The 17,563-nt window shown below is 46.1% G+C and overlaps 1 protein-coding gene across 1 annotated transcript in view; it reads right to left on the reverse strand.

Annotated features, from left to right (window-relative positions):
* The window catches only part of MTOR (mechanistic target of rapamycin kinase), a gene marked incomplete at both ends in the record, with an annotated part of 104,939 nt that overhangs the window by 71,591 nt on the left and 15,785 nt on the right, over window positions 1-17,563 (reverse strand). Inside the window, 8 exons of the mRNA XM_084244066.1 lie at window positions 399-511; window positions 981-1,148; window positions 2,717-2,803; window positions 14,078-14,328; window positions 15,603-15,732; window positions 15,939-16,073; window positions 16,727-16,819; window positions 16,940-17,029. Of these exons, the coding sequence (XP_084100192.1) occupies window positions 399-511; window positions 981-1,148; window positions 2,717-2,803; window positions 14,078-14,328; window positions 15,603-15,732; window positions 15,939-16,073; window positions 16,727-16,819; window positions 16,940-17,029 (1,067 nt within the window). The remainder of the gene's footprint in view (window positions 1-398; window positions 512-980; window positions 1,149-2,716; window positions 2,804-14,077; window positions 14,329-15,602; window positions 15,733-15,938; window positions 16,074-16,726; window positions 16,820-16,939; window positions 17,030-17,563) is intronic.

The raw sequence follows: 17,563 nt of genomic DNA on the forward strand, positions 1-17,563 counted from the left end.
AGAGTTGTAATAACAAAAAATAGAAAGCTGTTTGGGAACTTAAAAAAGGGACATTTTCGGGCCTCCCAGGTGGCGCAGCGGGTTGAGCACAGCGCTGTGAAACTGCCCACAGCTTCTGCAGCATGGGTTCAATTTCCGGCTGGCCAGGGAGATTCCCACATGGTGTGGCAGATCTCTCCTGTCGTGCCCGCTTCTCCCCTCAGCAGTGTATTTTGGTCGTCTGCCTGTTCTGCTCCCCGCTTTGTCTCTGGTGAACCCTCTAATCCTCCCGTGCCTCTGGCCTGTACCCCAGCTCTTGTATAAAAAAAATAAATAAATCTTAAAAAAGGGGACATTTTCAATAAAACATCAAGAGCCATCAAGCCTGGTATTGCCAGTCCCAGTGGACAGGGACTTACTTTCGAGACGGCAGTGGGACTTCAGGGGCGTCAAACAGCTTCACGATAGGAGGCAGCAACAGATGCAGGTAGTCGTCCAGGTTGGCCCCAAACAGCTGGATCGCAGCCAGCAACTGCGGAAGGGGGCGAAGCCGAGGAGACACAACTTGGTCAGAGGTCAAGTTCCTGAACATGTGGGGGGCAGCGGTATGACAGCTGGAAATTCTGCTCAGCTCTGAAAAGCCTTTATGAAGTGGCTTGAGAAACCTTCTTTGGTAACACATTTTCCACCTCATTTTATTTTTCTTACATATTGCGTTGCTGTCTCTGAGCTTATTTCAACTAATAAGGAATCAGTTGCTAGGTAGTAGAGAAAAATTACTCTGGGGTAAAACATTTACCAAGAATAAAGATGTGAAACATAAGGACAATGAGAGGGTGGCACCCGTGTGAGAACTACAAGCTGCCCCCACCAAGTATCAGTTTCCCAGATTCAGTCTTGTGGGTCGAACGTCACCCTGTCACTCAGAACTGGGTCTGGGCTCTTGGCGGACACTGAGGGACTCTGTGGGGTGCCTCTCTGGGCTGCCTCGGGCTGCTCACCTTGATGGAGACGATTCGGCCGGGACTGTTGTCATGCATGAAGACGCGCAGCATGTGTGGGATTAGCTGGGGCAGGTAGAGCTTAAATTCACCCCCAAGGGCTACCACAATTTGCTCAATGAGAAGAATGATTGTGCTCTGGATTGAGGAGTTCATGACCCAGAATTCCTAGAGAAAAAAGAGTTTGAGGAGTAAAGCCAGGTATGGCTCTTCTGAAATACGAATGAAGGAACTGAGCTGACCAAAAAGCAGAACTGTAGAGGGCGTGGCAGGTCCCATGATGGACGCCTCCCCATCCTCCTTCCCCTGGCCCTGCTGGCACCCTACTCAGTCACAAGGCCCTTGCCCAGAGGACACCAGGCCACTTTACTCACTGTGCCCTGCTCCGTGCTCTTGTGTGGAATCTTCTCGCTCAGCTTGTATTTTAGACCTGACATAAGCGTCACTTCCCTAAGAAGGCTTTCCTGCATCCTCCCCTTCTCTACTGTGGGCGCCTCTGTCCTCTTCACACAAAGCCCCCCACCCTCACTAGATCACCGCTGGCTGTTCATGGGGGCCACAAGGAGGTCAGCGGGATCCTTGTTCACAAGGACTGTTAACTCCTGGGCCCTGGGGGCCAATTAAAGTGCTCAGACCAACAGGCAAAGGGGGAACCTGCTGCCCCTTCTCAAATCTGAGGAAATGCAGGCTCTATTCTGTAGGTGGAGGCTCCCCACCTCAAATCCCTGTTTTGGTCATAAGTCTTCTTGGGGACCTAGTCGAAGATTGAGCTTCCTGTCAAGAGCACACTGCTTTACTTTGCCCCTCCCCTCATATGCCCAGCAGGCTCCATTAGCTTCTGGCTGACTCTTCTTGTATGGAGGCCTCTGTGGGAGGAGCTAGGGAATAGAGCAGCTTTGAATTATTTATACAGATAGAGGTTTTTTCAGTTCTGAGATCGAGTTGCTGGGAAGTTCCATTTTTGAAGCCAGCCACTTTGATTTTAGTCCTGCTGCTTCCTCCAAGCCAACTACAAAGGCTTGGTGAGAAGAATAGGAATCACTGGAAGAACTGCCTTCCAATTCTGTGAGGACACAGCCTTCTCTGCAAAGCAACCTTCCCAGCAGAGAAGTTATAATGCAACAGGAAGGTACATTGCACAGGATAAGTAGCAAGAAGGACCAGGCTGCACCCCCACTCCCCAAATGAAAAACTGACAGTCATCAATGTGTAGTCCTCTGGCACCTACTTAAAGCATGTTATTAAATCTGGAACAGGTGACATTTCTCATCTGCTCCTGCAGCCAGAGGAGCATTTGTGCTTTTGGAGGAAGCTGGTAAAGCGTCACCTTTACCTGACCAGGTGTCCATCGTATCTAATAGTCCAGGCAAACCCAATGCCCAATCCTCTCAAAGGCCAGGATGTTATGGGCCATATGGAAGAGGGCTTTTGTGGGGACAGCTCCAGCACTGTTGTGACATTAACGTGAAACTGCTCTGTGTGCAAAGTGAAGAACTCAGGAGTCTATTTCCGGCAGAACAATTACTTCAGGAATCCTCCTCAGAGTTCATGCCGTGAACTCCTGTACCTGGGAGTCTGCGGAATCAGCCCCTGCTCCAGTGGGAAACCTTGTTCTACTTTTCATACTTGAGTTGCAAGAGCTCTACAGTGACCCATGAAAAATAAGTCGGTGGGATCCAGAGCAGCTCCCCAAGCAGAACACTGATGACCAGGCCAGAGCACTGGCTTCTACTCACTCTCATGAGGGTGACTATTTCGTCCATATAAGGTCTGATGTGGCTCTTCACAAAGGACACCAGCATTCCCAGCTGCTGGAAAAGAAACTGCAGAGAAGATGTCAGCAAGTTGGCACCAGGAAGGACCGAGAGCCCCCAGGCTCATGCTAAGCCTATTCCAACAGAGACAACTTTGGAACTGGCTGCCCAGCCACCCCATCTGCTGAGAAGATGCATAAAGGAATCAGATTTAAACCTTTGGTGGGGCTTTGGGGCCAGACTGGCTGTTTTGAGCCATTCTGCCACCTATGAACTTTGTGACCTTCATTTAACTGCTCTGAGCCCAGCCTCTTGAGTGGGAAAATGGAGATACTTGACTCAGACTTTTTATTTTTTAAAAGATTTTATTTATTTATCATACAAGAATTGGGGTGTAGGCCAGAGATGGGGGGGGGTTAGAGGATTCCTAGAGACAGAGTGGGGAACAGAACAGGCGGATCTACTGAAATACACTGCTAAGGGGAGCAACAGGTGAGACAGAGGTCTGCTGCATCATGTGGGTCAGCTCCCTGGCCGGGGGATCAAATTCAGGCCACAGTGGCTGGCGACAGCTTGACAGCGCTGAGACTTTAACCCCTATGCCACCAGGGAGGCCCTGACAGGCTTCCTGGAAGAGTTTAATGGGTAATAACTGGAAAGCACTGAGACAGGGACATGAATGCTGTCAAGCGCTCAGTGAACACCAGCCATCAAGGGTTTCTGGAGTCACTAACGACTTGAAAGTGGATGTAAACACTTTAATCAATAGCAAATGTACCTTTTGTTTATTCAGTCCTAATTCACTACCACTTACATTCTAAAACAAATACAGCTAGCTTGGATGGATATTGTAGCTCATTTATAGTAATTAACCCAATTAATTAGGTCTTAATTAGTTAACTGTGTCTCTAAGAAATTATGAATCATACTGACAAGCAAACTGGAAGAGGGATGGCATAAGGGGATTTATTTAAGTTGGTTCCTTGCAGGGTAAACCTGGACAGCCGGCTTTTCTTGGTAATGCATGTGTCTGAATGACGCACGAGGCCAGGCAGCCATCGGAGAGCTGCCCCCAATGCACATGCTGCCTATCACCCATGCCCCTGGATAAAGGGCCTGGTTGTCTCCCCACTGCCCCTCCTGGCTCCCCTGAGTAACAGATCTGGTTCATTTAGGTCATTTGGGGCCACTTGGGTTTTTTTCCTTTTTCTGTCATTCTGCCCCTGAGCCTGCAATGATCACTCTGATTTTTAAATTCACCAATAAAGAACGGGCCTGTGAAATCCGAGGCGCCCACCCTCAACTCCTATAAAAGCAGGCCCCTAGGCCTGTGCTTCCTCTAGCTCTCCTCCCTCAGCCCTGCTCCACCCCAACACACACATACATGCTCTGTGCGCCCCTCTTTCTCCCACAACCTCACCGTGTGGCCCCAGGTGTGCTAAGTAATTTCCAGGTCTTGTAAGTAATAAACCTCTTTTTTCCCCCAGAGTTGCCTAATGGTTTTGCTGAGGGGCACTGTAGGGTAAGGTAAAAAGCATCAGGCTTTTCTGCTCTCCTGCCATGGATGACGGAACCCTGTAGTCCTGAATGCATGCCTGATGGCGGCACCTGGAATAGGGTGTGGGCATATGTAGATGAGATTCACCTGGGCTAAGACTGGGCTTTTAAGGGCGGCGTCACGGGGATGCCAGCAGAAGCAGAAGAACCACGAGAACAAGGCCACCAGAGAACGCCAGAGAGCCCAGATAGAGTGAGGACTTGCTGGGGGGCTGGGAGGCCTGCCAGCCTCCTGGCCCCTACGGCACCCCTGCCTGCTGTGTACCTGGTAAATCCCAATAAAAGCCTGCAAAAGCCACTGAGGCCTCCAGGACTCTCTCACTCCTCCTTTACCTGGTCTGCTGGATCAGAAAACCTGCTCCATGCCCTGTCCTGCCCTTACAGGCATCCACCCTTCACAATCACACAAGAAGCCCAAGGAAGCACTGGACCAGCCACAACACTGACTGATAGGCTGAAAATGGCACAAAACAAACTGGGAAGCGATGTCACCCACGGAAAGATTAAGGAGGGCCTGGGTAAGGAAAACTCTAACTACAGTCCAGGTTAAAGGGGGTCTTCCAGTTGTGGTTTTTATTTTGTTATAGTCTTCAGGTAATGGTATGTGTCAACATTAAGTAGCAAATCATAGTGTAGAGCCCCCTTTCCAGAAGTTCTTTATGGCTCTCCCTGCCATTATACCCCTCCATTCACAAGGATAATTTAGCAAGGGCATATAGATTTTCACTCTTCTGCACATTTTGAAACTTGTGTAAGTTGGGGATACTTTTAAATACTAAGTAACACACTTATGGAACCCATTACCTGAAAAGGAGAAACTGACAGGACACACAAGATTGCGTTCAAAGACTGTGGACAGGGCCTCCCCAGTGGCGCAGTGGGTTGAGCACAGCAGGTTGAGAAGCTGTCCACAGCCTTTGCAGCGTAGGTTTGATTTCTGTCCGGCCATGGAGATTCCCACATGGCCCGGCAGACCTCTCCTGTCTCACCCACTGCTCCCCTCAGCAGTGTATTTTGGTCGTCTGCCTGTTCTGCTCCCCGCTTTGTCTCTGGTGAACCCTCTAATCCTCCCGTGCCTCTGGCCTGTACCCCAGCTCTTGTATAAAAATAAATAAATCTTTAAAAAAAAAAAAACCAGTGTGGACAGATTCTCTAATGACAGGGACACCAGTGGACTGTAAAGTGGTCAGAACTTGGTCACCACGTGGTACAGGCTCGCCTCAGCAGAGCCATCCCTACCTGTCTCCAGCGTTCCCCCCCCCAGAGTACATTGCAGAGATCAAGGAACCCGAGACTCAAATTACAAAGGTTCTTTAGTTAAACTTTTGTTATAGGAAACCTGGGAGAAGACAATCTATGCTGGAGGACAAGCAGGCACTGCAGATAACAGGGAAGCCAGGAAAGCCCGTGAGACAGAAAGGATGCACACAAACCCGCCCGATGGCAGAAGGAGACAAAAGATTGTCAGTCTTGATTTGGGGTATAGGCGAAGGAAAGTCTCCCCTAGGAGTTTGTAATTTTAAGTCATTCTTAGGTTTAGAGGGTTAAACTGTGTGGCCTGAGAAGCCCTATGCCCAGAAAATAACTTAAAATTCCCCCAGATCACCTGGCAGATACAGACATGCAAATCCTCTCTAAGACAGGCAACTTCAGAGTGAATTTTGTGGCATAAAAGTGGCAATAAAACAATTAGTAAGAAACAATATCACACACACACACACAAACACACAGCCCCCAAAGACAACACTAAGCATATTTGAAAGAACCTAGTAGAACTTTAGAAATAAAAGTTGAAACTAAATTAGTCTTTAGTTGAAACTGAAGACTAATGATGGGCCAAAAAGGCACAGCTGTGGAATTAGCCAACAGAAAATGGACGTGAAATATACAAACTCTATCTCCGAGAGACAAAGATGAAAAACATGGACAAGAAACAAAGAGACTCTAAGACTACAAAAAAAATCTGTATGTCAAATCAGATTCTGGAAGGAAAAAAACAGATGGGTGGAGTCCTCAGATTCAAAAAATCTACAAATCTCAAACAGGATCAGAAAAAGAAGTCCACATCTAGATACACAGAGTTAAACTTAAGGGCAATAAAAACAATGATAAGTTTCTGAAACGGTCAGAGAAAAGGGAGATTAAGTAAAGTAAGAAGGGATTGTGGCTTTACAATAACAACAAAAGAAATCAGAAAACAGCGGAGCAGTGGTCTCTAAATGAAGATTTTAAAAGAGGGTGAAATATAAACAGAGCTTTACTTCAATGGATGTTCGCAAAAGGAATTTGCCTCAGGAAGAAAGAAAATGATCCCAGGAGGAAGCTGAGATGGGAGACAGGAAGAAATGAAATGACAGGTGTGGATGACTGTAAACAAGCACTCTGCACAGAACGGCAGTGATAATTTAATTGGTGGTTTAAAAAGATGGTACAAGAGAATAACATAAGCAGGGAGGAAAGCAGTTTGAGCAATCAAATTTTTGTATGTTTTGGCAAAAGATAGAGATATTAATTTTATTTTAGACTTTGCTAAATAAGTTCTGTAAGTCAACATTTTAACAGTGAAACAGATAACATTACTTCCATTCCTTAAACTGTACATAGGGACATATTTCAAAGAGCTGAAAGATCTAAATGTAAAAAGTGAGGCCCGTCAAGTGCAAGAAGAAAAAGTGGTGCAAATGACGTTTACACACAGCTTTTCATTTCAGGACTTTTTAAAGACCAAAGTTCTGGAAAGAACAGAGACATTCAGTAGGGACTCGTGAATAGCTGTGCTCCTAGTGTTCACACAGGCAGTACCACGTGAACATAAAAGATATTCTCAGTATATTGTTAAGGCATGAACTCCTTGACAGGCCGCTAAATTATAAAAATAAAAAAAAGCAGGGCTCATAAAATAGAGTTTATATTATTTTCTTTTTTTTTTTTTTAAAGATTTATTCATTTATTTATACAAGCACTGGGTACAGTCAGAAACGCGGGAGGGCGAGAGAATTCACCAGAGCCAGAGCAGGGAGCAGAGCAGGCAGAAGGACCGAAGTACACTGCTGAGGGGAGCAGCGGGCGGCAGGAGAGGTCTGCGCGCCATGTGGGACCCTCCTCAGGTGGCCGGGGAGCAGCCGGGGATCGAACCGGCGCTGCAGAGGCTGCGGGCAGCTTCCAACCCAGCGCTCAACCCCTGCGGCACCAGGGGAGGCCCTATATTATTTTCTGAGGAAGGAAGGTGGGGTATATATATGTCCTTATACTTTCTTTTTTTTTTTTTTAATTTTTTAATTTTTAAATTAAAATTTAATTTAATTTTTAAATTAAAAAATTGGGGTACAGGTCAGATGTGTGGGAGGATGAGAGCATTCACCAGACACAGAGCAGGGAGCACAACAGGCAGACTGAAGAAATACACTGCTGAGGGGAGCAGCAGGGAGGAGAGGTCTGCCTCGCTATGTGGGATTCTCGCCGGCCATCTGGGATCAAACCTGCGCTGCAGAGGCTGCGGACAGCTTCACAGTGCAGCACTCAACTGCCTGCGCCACCAGGGAGGCCCTGTATGTCCTTACACTTTCAAAAACAAAAGATGAAAAGACAAAAAGTGATAAAAAACTCAAATCCCCAACCACCTTAGGTGAAGAGTGGGAAGCAAATAACAGTACCCCAGAAACATGTAGAACCCTAGAACCCGAGCAGAAATCATCATATGTGACAAGGGGGGCGGCCTACGAAGTTGTGATTTAATAAGGCTCAGGACCTTGAGATGGGAGGTTTCCAGGTGGGCCCAGACTAGTCCCTGGCAGTGTCAGACAGAAAGACCTGGTGACAAAAGAAGGTTCAGAGAAAGTTGCTGCCTGTGAATGGAGGAAGAGGGCTGAGGAATGGGCGCAGCCCCTAGAACTAGAAAAAGCAAGGAAATAGATTCTCCCCTGCAGCCCTCAGAGGGGACTGCTGTCCAAATGACACGGGGGTTTAAGTCTGGGGTGACCTGTAGGAACTCAGGCCCTCCTGAGCTGTGACATAATGAATGTGTGTTGTTGGAGCCACTGAGGCTGTGACAATTTGTTACAGCATCAGCAAGTAATACCAGGAAGAAAAAAACAAGGAAGGGAAGAGAAGCGAGACTCTGCTGAATATATCATATTGTAAAGTTTGGCCCTGGAACTACGTTTAAGTTTTACAGAACTAGAATGAAAATTAAATCAAAAATGCTCAAAGAAATTTCTAAAAATTTTAAATAAACAAGAACAAATGAATTTAACGATCACGAAATTGGCTGCACAATCACTCAGAGAAGCATTTCAAGGAGCTTTAAACATAGTGCTTGGTGTGTAGCCCCAAGAGGGCACATCCCAAGAACAACAACAAAAACTACAGCACTGGGCCTCCCCTGGTGGCACAGGTGGTTGAGCGCTGTGAAGCTGTCCACAGTCTCTGCAGTGCAGGTTTGATCCCGGCTGGCTGGGGAGAATCTCCCATGGCGCGGCAGACCTCTCCTGTCTCACCCGCTGCTCCCCTCAGCAGTGTGTTTCAGTTAGTCTGCCTGTTCTGTTCCCCGCTTTCTCTGGTGAATCCTCTCACCCTCCCGCGCATCTGGCCTATACCCTAGTTCTTGTATGCATGAATAAATAAATCTCTAAAAAAAAAAAAAACAAAAAAAAAACCCTGCAGCACTTCCTGAGCTGCAAAAGTAATCTCATTGTTAATACTTATACTGGTCACTTCCTATTCGTATGTTTACGAGAGTCATATAGATGTATCTCTGCAAGCTGCAGCACATCATTATGCACATGTCAGAACCAGGGAACTAAATATGTCAGTGTAACGGATAAGAGATATTAGTATAAAATCAAAGTAGTAAAGGCTCTTTAATCGTAAAGTTGAATTGGAAATGTCAGGACTGCAATGACTTATTATTCCTCTTCCTAAAAATAAGATTTCAGGGTTCTGTTTACTGGAAGGACCGAGGACTGATGGCGCGCCAGGAGCAACGAGTGGCACCCGAGCACCATCTCTCAGCCCACTCAGAGGAACCATCCCTCCTGGGGAGTAGTGGAATGTACTGGATAAACCTTAGACTATATTATTGTTTTTTGCCAGAAAGCAAAAAAGCAATCAAAGACTAAGACTCCTGGCCAAGCTATAGAACACATAGTCAGGTCGTCTGGCATGGATAGATTTATGAAAAAAGAACAGAGCCGCCAATGACTAGAAACACCATTTACCAACTCCCTGAGTGGATAATGGTTCTTCAGAAAAAGGCAAAGGGTTGGGGTGAGTGCCTGGGTCACCTCCAAAAGCTGGCAAGAGGCTTGGTTCATTATTCTGAAAAACTGATATAAGACTCCTGCCCTCATTCTGTCTTTCCTGCAGACTGTACTCCAGATTAACTAAAAGTTGATGATATAACATTCTTTACAAGTGATTTCTAGCTAATAATCCAGGAGGAATAATTAGAAAATCATTTTGCAGTCACCAAATAATGACTCTAGGAAGCAATCATCAGCAAACCCTAAAATGATCAGGATAAAGGTTGATGGGGACTTTGTCAGGGACCGACCAGGGTCTCCCTCATCATTCTTCATGTCGCCACTAGGAGATCATTTAGAAAGTCTCAGCTCACCAAAGGTAGAAACAGTAAGTATGCGGTATTGCCTGTGAGCTGCTTCTGGCCAAAAGAATGGAACTTTAACCCTAGCCCAATCAGGACTCTAACCAGTTCATAAGAAGTTAAAAGGGGCCTCCCCGGTGGCGCAGCGGTTGAACGCTGGGTTGCGAGGCTGCCCGCAGCCTCTGCGGCGCCGGTTCGATCCCCGGCTGCTCCCCGGCCACCGGAGGAGGGTCCCACATGGCGCACAGACCTCTCCCGCTGCCCGCTGCTCCCCTCAGCAGTGTGCTTCGGTCTTTCTGCCTGCTCTGCTCCCCGCTCTGGCTCTGGTGAATTCTCTCACCCTCCTGTGCTTCTAACTGTACCCAGTGCTTGTATAAATAATTAATTAAATAAAAAAAAAAAAAAAAGAAGTTAAAAGACATATTGAAGATATAATCAGTCAGCTCCATCAAGGGAAATTCTATAGGGCAATATGTTTTCCTCCACAAATACATGGCATGAAGAAAAAGAGGGGGAAAGAAAAGAAGAATTAAATATACCAACCTAAGTGTAAACCTTATTTGGGGTTCTGATTCAAATAAATATTAGATATAAAATTAATGTACTAAAACAAAACATCATCACCAAGATGGTTTCCACATAAGAATTCAACAGTTTCAACACCAGAACATATGTCCATCTAACTCAATATATTAACACCCTGAAAGAGAAAAGCCATGTGATCACCACAACAGAGAAAAAACAGGTATTTGATTGTGCCAAAGATTTTTTAGATTTGACACCCAAATCAAAGAACGAAAGCAAGTATCAGATGACACTATACTAAACTTTTAAAAAGCTTCTGTAAGCCAAGGACACCATGAACAAAATGGAAAGGCAACTCAGAGAAAATGGTAGAAAATAATTGCAAATCATACATCCAGTAAGGAGTTAACATCCAAAATACAGAAAGAATTCAGACCACTCAATAGCAAAAAAAATAAAAAATAAAAAATAAAAACAAATAAATCCAATTACAAAATTAGCAGAGGATATGCATGGACATTTCACCAGATGACATTCAGGTAGTCAACAGATCACTCATCACCATCACTTATCACCAAGGACCACAAACCAAAACCACTATGAGACATCACTTCACCCCTGTGGACTAAGATCGAAAAGATAACAAAATGCTGTTGAGGATGTGGAAAGAAGAGAATCCTTGGGCACTGCTGGCAGGAATGCAAATTGCTGTAATCACTGTGGAAAACAGTTTGAAAGTTATTCAAAAAATGAAAAATAGGGCCTCCTTGGTGGCGCAGGGGTTAAACTCCTAGCACCATCAAGCTATCGCCAGTCACTGCAGCATGAGTTTGATCCCCATCCGGGGAGCTGACCCACATGATGCAGCAGACGTAGCTTGTCTCCCCTGCTGCTCCCTTCAGCAGTGTGTTTCAGTAGATCCACCTGTTCTGCTCCCCCCTCTGTCTCAGGTGAATCCTCTCACACCCTGCACCTCTGGCCTGTACCCCAGTTCTTGTATGCATAAATAAATAAAAATCTTAAAAAAAAAAAAAAAAAACTAGAACTACAATAATATCCAGCAATTCCCCTTCTGGGTATTTATCTGAAGAAAATAAAAACACAGGGCCTCCCTGGTGCGCAGGCGGTTGAGCACAGAGCTGTAAAGCTATCCGCAGACACTGCAGCACCGGTTCGATCCCTGCCGGCTGTGGAGCAACCCACATGGTGCGGCAGACCACTCTTGTCCCGCCCGCTGCTCCCCTCAGCAGTGTATTTCAGTCACTCTGCCTGTTCTGTTCTCCGCTCTGTCTCTGGTGAATCCTCTCACCCCTCTACACCTCTGGCCTGTACCCTGGTTCTTGTATAAATAAAGCTTAAAAAAAAAAAAAAGAAAAACACTAAATCAAAAATATATATGTACTCCCATGTGTTCATTGTGGCAGTATTTACAAAAAGTCACAACATAACCTCAGTTGTTCAAGGATGGATGAATAAAGAAAACTACATCAATGTGAGTTTGTGTGTGTGTATGTGAGAGAGAGAACAGGATAGTATTCTGCTAAGTGAAGTACATGATGACTATAGTTAATAATTCTGTACTGTATATTTCTAAGTTGCTAAGAGGTTAAGTTTTCATCACAAGAAAAACAAATTTTGTAACTCTGTATGGCAGAAAGACGTTAAAAAGACGTCATAGTGACCATTTGCAATATATATAAATATTAAATAATCTTGTACAACACAAACTAATATAACATTTTATGTCAATTAGATCAAGCAACAAAAAGCAACATAAAACTGGTCCTATCAGATTCAGACATTGGCAATGCAGGATAAATACTGGAGGCTTTTCCCTATCATTCCCTCTATCCACCCGCCCATCCATAATCTTAAATATTTAAAAGGTAGCCTCATTGGAGGTAGACTTTTTTGTTTTGATTTATAAGTTACTTTTGCTTGTTATCATGGTTACATCTGTACAGCACCTCAGAACTCAATACTTACTGGCTTGTGATGTGAAATATTAGTGTAACTCAAATAATGGACTCCTAGGGTACCTCAAAAGGTACAAAGTCAAGGACACTGAAATATGATAAATTTATACGACTAATTACAGTTTCCTAGAAGCACAAATATTTATAACAAGAAGTTGGAAAGGAGAAAAAGAGTATACATATGAGCGAATGATTAAAATGCTATCTTATTTGGAAAGAAATTACAAAGTTATTGCAAAATACTAATATTAATTATTATTGTAGCAAACACTTAGATGGGTCTCCATTCTATGAGAAAGAAGATCACCCAGAAATAAAACACACCTGCACTATTCACAGCAAGAGGGGGAAAAAAGGCATTTGAGAAATCCAGCAAGTAAGAAACTAAGAAATCTAGCAAACTAAGACCACAAAAGAATGTTTATAATCTTTAAAAAGTTATCTACCAAAATCCTACAGCAAACATTAAACTTAGTGGTAAAATCTTAACAGTAGGCCCAATTCAATTAGGGATAAGACAGGTTTCCAGTATCACTGAGTCTAGTCAACCCTATGTTCTGGTAAGGAAAAGTAACAAATGGTTCACAGGTTAAGAGAGAAAACAAAAGTGTCCTTGCTTTCTCTTTCTCTCTCTGCAGACTGATTATCTAGAATAAAAACTTGGGAAAATATACAGGTAAATTGTCAGAATTAACAAGAATTCACTAAGGCTGATTGTATAAAAGCAAATTATACTTCTGTACTCCAGGTGTAAAGCTAGAATATATAATTTCTGAAAAGATACTGTCTTTTTGTAAATGTACCTCAAATTGCATATATAATCACACAGGGAAAATAACCAATTCAAGTATCCTTTAAACACAGGTGCCAACTGCACACCCTGGTATGTTTTAAGAACAGCAGGACCTGCAATGCCACCTTGAAACTTTAGAAGGTTTGCTGTCAGTAGTGCTACAGGTCATAGAAATCACAGAATGACTTTGCATATTCTGTGCTTGAGAGGCGGGGAAAAGGGTGAGAGACAGACAGAGACAAAGAGAGAGAGAGAGAGACAGAGACAGAGAGAGAGAGAAGGGAGGGAGAGGAGAAAAATCTGTGACCTAAGAGAACAGTTCAGGTGCTAAAGCGAGGGGATGACAGACCCACCCAGGCATTACTTTGCAACCAGCAGCATGACAGCTGACTCAGGGAAACCACTGGGGAACAGGAACAAGAGAGTTTCATGGTGACAAAAGGAAAAAGGTAACTTTTCAATGGAAATCTGACAGATAGCAACTTAAACATATGCGCAAACTTAGGATCAACAATATGGGGACAATGGCATGAGACCCACGAAGCAGCACGTAGCGCCACCTCAGGAAGCTGCACTAAGTATGTCTGACTGAAGTCTAATCCACATTGTGGGACATTGCACCAGACACCTGGCTTGAATTCTAGATTAGCAGGAACAAACAACAGTCGCTCCTCCAGGTCATCCTTTCATCAGCCACTTGGAAGGGGCTAGGCCATGAAACACGGCTGAGCTGATGAACCCCATGCCCCGAGGTGCTGGAAGTTGAGGGAGGAAAGGCGCTGGGCACAACAGCCAGTGAGTGTGTCCTCCGGAAGCAGAGGCACAGAGGTGTCTTCTGTGCAGTGGGGTGCAAAGCAGGGCGGAGGAGGGGTGCGGCTTTAGCTACTCACCTCCCGGATGGCCCCGTCACAGACCCGAATGACGTTCAGGAAGGTGGGCATGACCTGGGGCAGGAACTGCACACACTTGAGCCCCAGCGACTTGAAGATGAAGGTGATGGCCTGCACAACCATGGTGTGATGGTGGGAGAGGGACTGGTCTCGGAAGATGCGCATCAGGGCCACCATGGACACGGCCGGGTAGAACTCGTCCAGGGGCAGGTTCCCCATGTTGACCAGCATCTCACTGGTGCTGTAGTCAGCTGCAGCAAAATGGGGTGAGAATCGCGAGCTGTACATGCCAGGACTCTGTCACCCACCAGCAAGAAACCTCCTGGCAGACGTGAGCATTCCCCTCTGCTGCCCACTGCCGCCACAGGGAGCGCAGGCTGTACTGGGAAGCACTGAATGGGCTCAAAGTCAAGGTCTGAACAGTGTTTGGCTTTCATATTACTTAAATCACAAAGGCCTAGAACAGCACAGGATGGGTTTTCTTCAAATCGCTACGTTTAACTTAGCTTCTCACCATTACAGTTTACAGCTTCAGAGCTGAAACCATCAATAAAAATAATTATGCCCCCAAATGAAAGTAAAGGGAATTAAATTAGGCAAACATCTGCTCAGCAGCTGCTTGGTCCCTCTAGGGTATTCTGACAAGTCAGTGGCAAATGCTACCTGGTGTGAACAATATGGATCTCCAGGACTAGGGGAGCAAGGGGTACAGAGGGAGGGGCGTGGACGATGTGATGAGGAGGTAAGACCTGGAACAGCAAGAGACTGGCTGGCTGGCACAGCTGGGTTAGAGGAGCCCGGGGACATGGCTAGACTGTGCTGGCAGGGATGGGTGTGATGGAGGACCCCCAAAGGCGCACTTCTCTGATGGACTAAAAAACAAACTAGAAGCAATTTGATCCCATCTGTACAGTATAGAGATAAATGACCTCTTTTGGGAACACAACATTTTTCTGGAATGATAGTGTGAGCTCTGTCAAACTTTCATAATTTCAGGCCCTACTTGGATGGGTTCAAGTGTAGAAAGCTCTCCTGCACCCCCTGCACCCCCATAGCCTACTCAGTCTCTCAGGCTGCTCATCCAAAGGCAAAGAAGCTCTATGGCCAGGCCACTTGCGGGAAAAACTGCCCTGGTTTTTGACCACTAAGCCTGTCGACGCCCCCGAATCTTGCCTCGGATTTCCCTGTCAGAAGGAAGACTAACTTGCTGCCTCCTCCTCAGGGGCCTCAGGAATAGAAGGCACCCAAGAAGCAGAGGTGACGAGGTAGTAGCTCCTCTCTCGTTGGCATCAAGAGGCACTAGCCCAACCTGACGAGTCCAGACAGGCCGAGGCCCCGGGCCCTCCGGGAAGCAGCTTCCCTACTGTGACTCAGGGGGAACCATGGACTTGTCACTCAGGAGTTGTGCGGTGGGTCGATGAGCTGTAACGCCACAGGTGCCCAGCTTGAGGGTCCCGCTAGACGTGGCGACGAGGGTTTGGTGAGGCAGAAATGCAGTGAGCGCCTCACGGCCCCCTCTACTTACAGGAATCCTGACTTGACTTGGATTCCGACAGGCTGACAGCGGACGCGTCCCGGGACTGGTCAATCATGCCGATGTTTACTTTGTGCTTGTAGGGGTCCAAGGCTCCCAGCAGCCCTAATACACGGATAGCCTGGGGGGCAAGGAGAATGGGGGGACATTCACCATCACCTCCCATCACAAGGTTTCTCAGATATTCTCACATCCTGTGACAACCAGCACATATCCGAGTGGGGGGACAGGAAGCCCATAAGTACTATCAGCACGTGTTTACGCCACCCACCTCCTTGCTCTGTTCTCTTGGTAAAGCCTTTACAGACCAAGTCTGCCTGTTCCTACCTCTCTCCGTGTGCCCTGGTTCTGCTCGGTCTTCAGGAAATTCAGCAGCACTTCAAGCAAAGTGGGGTACTTCCGGTAGGGCTCCACCACATAGCCAGTGCTGGCCACCAACTGCCCCAGGGTCCACAGGGCCACCTGGACGGGGAAAAGGTGACAGGGTGCATTGAGCCGGTGAGCAAGAAAAGAAAGCTTCATAGCATGCTGTTAAATGACATCCCTGAAGAGGATATGATGAGAAAAGAATTTCCAATAAAACACTAACCACGAACAGAAACCCCAAGAGTTAGAGCATTGAAACAAGACTGTTAAGCACAGCCTACAACAATCACTAGGTCATAAGAAAAAGAACCTTCCCACCTTTCTCAAAGGAAATCCACAGCCCCTGTAAATCCTGCACAGAAACAGAAGTCTGACTTGGAAGGAGCTAAAGACAGTTTTCTTTCAGTCTAGTCACCCAGTGACCTCCCGTGACCACAGTGGGGCCAGGGTGGGGAGGATGAACCAGGGCTGCCTGCCTCCCCAGGAAGAGCCCAGGCTGGCTTCTTCCCACTGGGAGTGGGGCTCTGATAGAGGAGCTGATTTTCTTTTGCGCAGAGGAAATGGCAAGGTCAGCACTGACACTGAAAGTGACTCCAGGTCAGGAGGACAGATAATCCTGATTCAAAGTCTTTCTTCTTTTTATTCATTCAACAAGTATTTCTGAGCGCTTACTATGTACCCTGCACTGCAGCAGGCACCAGCTGGGGGGATGGAGAGAGACCAGGTCTCACGGGGCCTGTCCTACTCACCTGCCTTTTGGCCAACAGGGAGGAGTCCTGGAGCATGTCCATGATGATAATAAAAAGTTCGTCAACCCATTTCCTCATTTCTAGGCCACTAACCTACAAAGGAAAGGAAGGTGGTAGATGAGATTAGAAATGATGGCATTTAGAAGTGTTTTGATTTCTTCAGAGGCTAAACACATTTCTTTCCTCCCTACAGGAAAAGCGGTTGCCCCGTACCTGGGCCAGCTCTCCTATTGTAGCCAAGACATTATTGATCACGCCTGGGTTTGGGTCAGGATCCGGATCTTTGAGTTTCAAAATTAAAGCCTAAGGAAAAAAAGTATGAGAAGACGCATGCAGAACAGAATCAACTGCAAACCTTTCTGTTACATAAGAAAAGTCACCCAAGCAAGAGACCATCTCAGTCACTGATATATTACATCTAGACCTTATGAGTTCAGGGTTGCTCTGGAATGTGGATTCTCTCAAGCTCGTCTCCATACTGAGCACAAGTCCGGCCTATGAGAGCGCTGGGAATCCCACCGTTTAGGAGCACTTCCCGCGCTCCATTCATGTGTTCATTGGCCCAGGTAAGTCATGAAAGATTTATACAACCCTAACATGTTCACATTTGAAAGCTCATGTTTCTTTATTCTGGGGCAGTTACCTTATGCCCCTATTCTTTCTAAGCGTATTCGAGGGTGTGCTTGAAGCACAGCTTATCGCTTAAAGGAAAGCCTTTCTCCAACAGAGATGAGATTCTTGGTCTTCTTTCACTGAGTGCCTGATGTGGCCTTGTTGCTGACCCTGGGACCAAGAAATCTACTCTGTCCAGCCCACCAGGGAGCACGGCGGCACTCC

The sequence above is a fragment of the Talpa europaea genome (assembly GCF_964194135.1).
Source record: "Talpa europaea genome assembly, chromosome: 9".
Lineage (NCBI taxonomy): Eukaryota > Metazoa > Chordata > Mammalia > Eulipotyphla > Talpidae > Talpa > Talpa europaea.